This window comes from Ailuropoda melanoleuca, chromosome 8 (genome assembly GCF_002007445.2).
Source record: "Ailuropoda melanoleuca isolate Jingjing chromosome 8, ASM200744v2, whole genome shotgun sequence".
NCBI lineage: Eukaryota > Metazoa > Chordata > Mammalia > Carnivora > Ursidae > Ailuropoda > Ailuropoda melanoleuca.
Window position 1 is genome coordinate 71,750,392 of NC_048225.1, and position 8,677 is coordinate 71,759,068.

Below are 8,677 nucleotides of genomic sequence, written 5' to 3' on the forward strand. Positions count from 1 at the left end.
TTTTATTTCAAGGTAGAATTTATGTGTTATAGTTATGTATGGTTTGCATAGCATCATGAATTTGCATCAGAGGAGATAACATTTTAAATCTTTTTTAAAAATCTATTTTTCATTGGTTAAATGAGAAACCTTAATCTTTGAGTAATAGTGTCAGTTTTTCTTAAATGATTTTTACTAGGTAAGTTAGCTTGCATATAAAAATCTTTAAGCAGTGCTGCTGCCATTAAAGATATTAAAGTCCTTTTTTTGTACAGGTGCAAGTGGCATGAAGAAAACGATATTCTCTTCTGTGCCTTAGCTGTTTGCAAGAAAATTGCGTAAGTTGGAGAAAAACATTTTGTGATGCTGTATTCTGCATTGAGTTCTTTGCCATTTTGTTTGCTGTTGCTTTTGCAAATGGGGTTAAACACTTTTCACCTCTATTTCCATAATTCTCTTCTAAGACAAAGGGTTGTTTTTTTGGGGGGGGGGTTGGTGTTTTTTTTTTAAACTTCATGTTACTTTTATTATTCTGTCCATGTAATACTTGTTGGTATAGTTACCACCTGAGTAATTTGGGTGAACTTTCAGAAGCACTTAGTGAAAATTTTCCTTGTAGGACGTGAAATTCCCTAATGTCATTAACAACAGCATTTCCTTGTTAAAGTACTCAAAATTATAGACACTTTTCTCATTTTGTAGTGAAAGCATCTGGAGCCTCGGATCTTTGGGTGCTCTGGTGGTCCCTTTCCGTGGCTGGTTACAGTTGGTTCTGAGGATAAATAAGTTTTTTTAAAGTGGTAACCTAATTTCTGTTGCTGCCCTTTGCCAGCCTTAAACATTTGAGAATTCTGGTAATCTTTACTCTTAATCCTATTCCCTTATAATGAACCTGAAATTTTATCTGCTAATCAGAATAATGCTTACCAGTAATGACCAGTTTATGATATGTATTGCTACCCATTCCCATTTCTTCTCCAAATCTCTAAATTTCTTTTTTCCCCAATTTAGAACAGTATATCTTACATGCTTTTTCTTTATATTAGACATTTTTAAAATATGAATCATTTTAGAATAAATTAAATCAGATTCTGATAATGAGCTTTTCTAATTTCCTTTTAAAGGTACTGCATCAGTAATTCTCTGGCTACTCTCTTTGGAATCCAGCTCACAGAGACTCATGTACCACTTCGAGATTATGAGGCCAGCAATAGTGTGACGCCCAAAATGGTTGTATTGGATGCGGGGCGTTACCAGGTAAAGAACTGACTTTAGGGGCTACTGATCACTTTATACGTGCTACTCAGTGCGGTCCTGCCAACAATAGCTAAAGATGAGGGCTTTGGTTCTCTTTTCCGAGACATTTTTTAAATCCTTTATGGAATGTCAAACACTTCTTAAAAAAGATTTATTTGCGAGAGCACTCCGGGGAGAGGGAGGGAGAAAGGGAGCAGGATCCCTGCTGAGCGCAGAGCCAGACCCGGGTGGGCCGGCCTCCATCCCAGGATTCTGAGATCTTGATCTGAGCTGAAATCAAGAGTCCACTGGCTGCTTTACTGACTGAAGCCACCCAGGCACCCCTGGAATGTCGAACACTTCTTAATCCAGTTGGACCCAGTTGCATTAATCTTTTTCCTTCCTGGTATTTTTTTTATATATTTAATGAAGTTTTGATAAAATTAGCATTAGCAATTAGTCTTTATACAAATCATATCCAAAATTCATCCCCAAAATTAAAATCTGAATGTAGATAATATAAATATTTAAAATATTTACTTCAAGAATGTGTAAGACCTGATTCAGGATTTGGTCAAAAGCTATCTAATTTCCCTACCTTTCTTCCCTCCATGAAATTTATTTGTTAGTAGGCCTCTATATAATACTAACAACATAGCAGCCAAGAGTATAGACTCTGGAGTTAGAATTCCTGAGTTGGATCTCAGGCCTTCTTCATATAGTCTGTGTGACTGTATGCAAGTTATTTGAACTTTCTGTGCTGATTCTTTATCTGTAAAACAGAACAGTAATAAGGGCTAGTAGTTGTAGGATTAAATGCAATGGCATATGAAAATGCCCAGAACTCTGCCTTGGAACATAGGAGGTAATAAATAAAATGTTGGTATTTAAAAATAGTTGATAAGACAATGAAAAGGGAACCCCCAAAATAGAATAAATAATTGATACAGTCAGGAGTTGGTTGACAGACATGAACCCTGATTAGCTATAACTCTCCACCTCCTCTGTTCTATACTCATGAAGCTAAATGGGGCTGAAAAGAAACTACCTATACTGACTGGTCTTATCAAATATCACTACCAACTTCAAGTGAGTCTTTAGTAGAACGCTGTCAGTTGTCCATGTCTCCCAGTTTCCTGGGGTTACGTCTCACCTTCTTTCACTTCAGACTCAATCCTTGTTTGACATACCTGATGCCCTTGCCTCCTATTCTCTGAGAAAATAGAAGCAGTCAGAAGAGATTTTCTACGTATTCCTCCCACTGCATCTACCGTGTACTCCGTTTTGACTTCTGTTTTAATGCATGAACTGTCTGTCCTCCTGCTAAGACCAGTCTTTGTGTTTTAGATCTTACTCTCTAACCTGCTCAAAGATACGGCTCCAACAACTTACTTCCCTTTCTTGCGTAATCAGGGTTTCTCTCAGTTCTGAATCCTTCTTACCAGGAAACATGCTCTAATCTCGTCTTTAAAAATAACCCTCTCTTGACCCTGTAATTCCCCTCCAGACACTTACTTTCTGCTTCCCTGTACAGCATTACTCTTCAGAAGTTGATTAGACATTGGAAAAATGGGTGTTAGTTGATATTTTATAAAGAATAATTTGAAAGCAAAGTAGATGATCCAATAATTGATAAGAAATAAAACTTCTTTTCCCTTGTATTTTTCTTTGTTACTTATAGAAGCTAAGGGTTGAGAGTCTGGGATGTTCTCATTTCAACCCTTCTAATCAGGAACAAAGACCAAACACACCCACTGGTAAGCATCTTCTGTTTCCTAAGAAGGCCCCTCAGCAAGTGTAGGGTGCGGTACTTAAACAGAGGCTGTAAATCAGCTGTGAGATGCGGGACCTGGTCGAAGTGGGAGTTTTATTTGGCATTATTAGCACCTTAAACAATTTGGAAATGTACATTTTTGTATCACTTTAATACAGTTTAACTTAGCCTCCAGACTTTTGTTCAAGACATTTAAAATAAAGCCTGTTAGCTTGTAGCAACTATAGTTTTATAGTTTTGTGATGTCTTTGGGCAGATAGGAAAATTTAAAAGCTAGGGACATGAAATTTCAAGTGGTGCCTGAAGAACTTCAATTAAGGTTTCTGGGGCTAAAACCAAAAAATATCCTTGTTCAGCCTTTTGCCTTTACTCTGAGGGTCTGTTTTCCTTTCCTAAGAATCTCTGTCCTATTCATGAAAGGTCTACAGTAGGATAAGAGTCCATCAAGGGATCTCTATATAATAAAACCATAAAATTGCTACATTTCTCTTCTTGTATTTCCAGTATCTTTAGGTGACCAACCATCTGGGGTGAGAATTTCTGGCCAAAACAGCAGTGTTCGGGGAAGAGGGATTACCCGCTTGCTAGAGAGCATCTCCAATTCCTCCAGCAATATCCACAAATTCTCCAACTGTGAGACTGCACTCTCACCTTACATGTCCCAGAAAGATGGATACAAATCTTTCTCCTCCTTATCTTAATGATGGTACTTTTTTCAATTTCTGGAAAAATAACAGGCCCAACTTCCCTTCTGACTACAGTCATTAAAACATATCACATCAATGATAAATGTCAGCACTGTAAAAACTACTTAATTTGTAAGAAAATTCTGTTTCATAGTGAAAAAGTGGTTGGAGAAGATCTTGGCATTTTTGCTTTTTTTTTCCTTTTTGAGGGGTGGTTCTACTTCCTGATTGTATGATGTGAACACCATTAAAGTTTTGAGTCCTTTAAGAACAAAACTGGCATTTCAGAGTTGTCCTTTTGAGAGTATTTTGATAATTTTTCCCTCTACAATAAAGGTATTGAGTATCTGTTAGGAAAGGCTTTTTAAATAGTGTTAATCTCTTTCTTCCCACTATGAAATGTTGGAACTTTATTGAGTACCTACTTTATGGACATATATATCATCTTGTGCAATCCTTACAACCACTCTGAGAAAGGAGATCACCTCCATTTTACACACACACGCACACAAATGCAAGCTCAGAGATTCAGGTCATATTCAGGAGAAACTGTTAACTGACTCCAAAGACTGTTTCTCATATATGGCACTGCTGCCTCCTTTTCATCTATTTTTGGTATCAGATCTTTGAATAAGAAACAACTCACACAATGTAAGTTTATATTACATTTTCTACCAGCAGATTAAAAAAAAAAATCGTACATCCAAGCTTTGAATACATCTTTCTTCAAAATCAGCACGACAGAAGGACGACCTGTGTGGCTCAGTCAGCTGTGCCCGACTCTTGATTTGGCTTCGGTTGTGAGATCAAAGCCCTACCTTAGGCTCACGTGTGGGTATGGAGCCTGCTTAAGATTCACTCTCGCTCTCCTCTCGCTCTCTCTCTCTCTCTCTCTCTCTCTCTCTCTCGGGGCGCCTGGGTGGCTCAGTTGTTAAGTGTCTGCCTTCGGCTCAGGTCATGATCCCAGGGTCCTGGGATCGAGCCCTGCAAGGTGCTCCCTGCTCCGCTGGGAGCCTGCTTCCTCTCCCACTCCCCCTGCTTGTGTTCCCTCTCTCGCTGGCTGTCTCTGTCTCTGTCAAATAAATAAATAAAATCTTAAAAAAAAAAAGATTCTTTCTCTGCCCCTCCCTCTTACCCTTCTCTCTCTTCCTCTCTGGGGGAAAAAAATCAGCATGATGATAATTGGATTGGCTGAGGAAGTTAAGAGAAGGCCTAAAATTAAAATTCAGATCCATGGATTTAGGTGCCTAAGTCCTGTGCCATCCGAATTTAATCCTGTGTTAATCTGAAACTTATATTTTAAAAATTTTATAGGTCATGTTATACTCTTGATGTATATGTGTCAGATAAACCAAACAGTAGGTCCCAAGAATTTACTATAGAAGAATAGCTGTTCTTTCTCTTGAGAGCAAATCAACCCCAAAACCATATTAGTAAAATTCAAACTCCTGTCTCCTTTTTTCCCCCCTGAAAATTCTTTTGGCAGCAAATCTGAGGTATTAACTACCCTTCAAGAAGACTTTATGAGTGAGGGGGATACTCCTAACTCTACCGGTTGAAAGTGATTTCTGCTCTATCTTCAGGAGTGTTTTCTTTGTTATCTGACAACACTTAGAGCTTTTAATTGTTGCTGTTGGAGTTCATGAGCTATCTTTTCCTCAGCTGCCAACTTTGAGGTGCTCATACTTCTGTACAAAGATGTTCAGTAAATGTTAGAATGAATAAGTGCCATTATCTTCTCCCATTTGGTAGGTTGCCTTCTAGATTTGTTGACTATTTCCTTCGCTGTGCAGAAGCTTTTTATTTTGATCAAGTCCCAATAGTTTTTTGTTTTTGTTTTGTTTTTTTGCCTTTGTTTCCCTTGCCTCAGGAGATCTATCTAGAAAGAAATTCCCACAGCTCATGTTGGAGAAATTACTGCCTGTGCTCTCTTCTGGGATTTTAATTGTTCCCTGTTTCACATTTCGGTCTTTAATCCATTTTGAGTTTATTTTTGTGTGTGGTGTAAGAGAGTGGGCCAGTTTCTTTTGCCTGTTGCTGTCCAGTTTCCAAACGCCATTTGTTGAAGAGACCATCCTTTTTCAATACTTAAAAAGATAATCCAGTTAAAAAGCAGAATACATGAATAGACATTTTTCCAAAGAAGACCTACAGACAGCCAATAGACACATGAAAAGATGTTCAACGCCACTCATCAGGGAAGTATAAATCAAAACTACAATGAGATATCTCCTCACATGAGGCAGAATGGCTAAAATCAACAGCACAGGAAATAACAGGTGCTGTCAAGGATGCGGAGAAAGGGGAACCCTCTTGCACTGTTGGTGGGAATGAAAACTGGTGCAGCCGCTTTGGAAAACAGTATGGAGGTTCCTCAAGAAGTTGAAAATAGAGCTACCCTATGTCTCAGCAATTGCACTACTAGGTATTTACCCGAAGGCTACAAACATAGTGATCACAAGGGGCACTTGCACCCCAATGTTTATAGCAGCAATGTCCGTAATAAACTATGAAATGAGCCCAGATGTCCATTGACAGATGAATGGATAAAGAAGATGTGGTATATAGATATACAATGGAATATTAGCCATCAAAAAAATGAAATCCTACCATTTGTGGTGACATGGATTCAAGTAGAGGGTATTATGCTAAGTGAAATAAGTCCAAGAAAGACAAAAGTTATGATTTTACTCATCTGTGGAATTTAAGAAACAAAACATGATCGTAGGGGAAGGGAGGGAAAAAAGATGAAATCAGAAAGGAAGACAAAACCATAAGACACTCTGAACTATAGGAAACAAACGGTTGCTGGAGGGGCGGTGGGTGGGGGGATATGGTAACTGGGTGATGGGCATTAAGGAGGGTACTTGATGGAATGAGCACTGGGTGTTATATGCAACAGATGAATCACTGAACTCTGTCTCTGAAACTAATAACACTATATGTTAATTAATTGGATTTAAATTAAAAAATTAAACGATTTTAAAATAATAAAATGTCAGAGCCACATGGTTTAACTGGAGATTCCTAATTTTCGAGGAATAGATCTGTCCAATATTTTTAAAAAAATAGTCTGTATCCGCTCTGGGCTTATTCAGGAGAGCAGAAGTGATTTAGCATTAGAAGATCTATAAATGTCAATTATTACATTAATAGATTCAAGGGAGAAAAGCATGTTATTATTAGAATGGATGGAGAAAAAAGCATTTTACTAAATTCAACACATATTCATGACAAAAATTCCAAGCAAACTAGAAATAGGTTTGGAAATTCCTTAGACTGATGAAAAGCGTCTACAAAAATTCTACAGCAAATATTGTTAATGGAGAAACTTTAAAAGCAGGTCCTTTAAAATCAGGAATAAGACAAAATGCCCTCTGTTTTGCTTCTATTCAACATTGTACTGGAGTTTCTATCACACACAGTTTAAGAAGGAAAATAAAAGATTTGGAAAAGAAATTGTCATAGTCACAGATACAGTTGTCTACATAAAAACTCAAAAGATCTACAGATAATGGGTAGAAATAGTAAGTTTGGCTGGCTATAAGATCAATATTAAAAATAAAATGCATTTCTACACATCAGCAACAAATAGTTTGGAAAAATATTTTTAAAAAGAGAAGACAGCATTTTATAACAGCAAAAATCTGTGAGGTACCAAAGGAATGAATCTGACAAAACAAGACATATAAGATCCATATGTAGAAAATTATACAACTTTAGTGGAAAACATTAATAAAGGCCTACACAGAGATTTCTTTAATATTGAGTCTTTCTATAGATAGGTTTTCTCTCTATAGATTGGTTTTCTAGCAAAAAAAAAAAACAAAAAAAAAAAACCCATAAAGATTTCAATTCTCCCTGGACTCATCTATAGATTGAATGCAATTTTAAAATCCCAACCTTGTTTTCCTGGGATTTAGTAAGCCAGTTCTGGGAAGAACAGAGGAAAAAGGCCACTCCTGTAGAAGAATGTGGTAAGGAGCAAGTCTGCCTGGTCTTCGATTTATTATAGAGCTTATTATAATGATAATTAAGACATATTGCAGTAAGGATAGACAATGGAACAGAGTCAAAAGACCCATGCATTTATGGAACTGATATAGGAAGGGAGGGACATCTCAGACCAGTGGGACTATTTAGAAAATGGTCCACTTAGACACTTGTCTATTTAGAAAAAATTGATAAATCCATGAAGGGAAAACAACTGAAATTAGACCCCTTCCCTACTTTATTCAAAAAAGCAATTCCACTTGGTCTAAGGATTTAAATATGAAAAATTTTAATTTTAGAAGACATATAATATCTGACTTTGAGGTCTTAAGGATTTTTTGAAGACATGACAGAGTTCACTATAAAAAATTATTGATACATGTGACTACCTCAAAGAATTTGCGTTCGTTAAAACAAGAACAAACTACAGAGACTGTGAAAAGACAATCCACAGGCTGGAAATTATAAGCGCGGAGTCAGGATAGTGGTTGCCTCTGGGGAATGAAAGTGAGAAAGCAGAGAAATACGTGTGTCAAATATTTCATTTAAAGGGACAATACAAAGCAAATTTTAATAGAGGCTTTTTGGTGACTCAAGCAATAGTGAGATAGAGTTTCTTTCTCTCAAATTAACAATTTTTAAATCTTTAAGACAGTTTCTGCTAGTTGATATGGAAAGGGCCAGAGTTCATGAGTCACCTGAAACTTCTATTTCAGAAGATAAAGACATGGGGCGCCTGGGTGGCTCGGTGGGTTAAGCGCCTGCCTTAGCTCATTGTGATCCCAAGGTCCTTCAGGTCGTGATTCCAGGGTCCTGGGAGGGAGACCCGGCTTGTCCGCTTGTCGGGCTCCCTGCTCAGTGGGGAGTCTGCTTCTCCCTCTCTCTGCCTGCTGCTCCCCCTGCTCGCGTGCTCTCGCTCTCTCTGCGCCAAATAAACAAAACCTTTAAAAAAAAATTTTAAAAAGGAAAGGAAAAGAAGATAAAGGCAGAAGTGCTCAATGTGATACAT

General features: G+C 37.5%; 1 protein-coding gene across 2 annotated transcripts in view; it reads left to right on the top strand.

Moving 5' to 3' along the window:
- MAEL (maelstrom spermatogenic transposon silencer) overlaps positions 1 to 3,737 on the top strand; it is a 39,277-nt gene extending 35,540 nt beyond the window's left edge. For both annotated transcript variants that reach the window (XM_034667725.1, XM_019808056.2), the window contains 4 exons: positions 255 to 317; positions 1,104 to 1,236; positions 2,897 to 2,972; positions 3,494 to 3,737. In XM_034667725.1, coding sequence (XP_034523616.1) covers positions 255 to 317; positions 1,104 to 1,236; positions 2,897 to 2,972; positions 3,494 to 3,690 — 469 coding nt within the window. In that variant the 3' untranslated portion in view covers positions 3,691 to 3,737. The remainder of the gene's footprint in view (positions 1 to 254; positions 318 to 1,103; positions 1,237 to 2,896; positions 2,973 to 3,493) is intronic.
- The last annotated feature ends 4,940 nt before the right edge of the window (positions 3,738 to 8,677 follow it).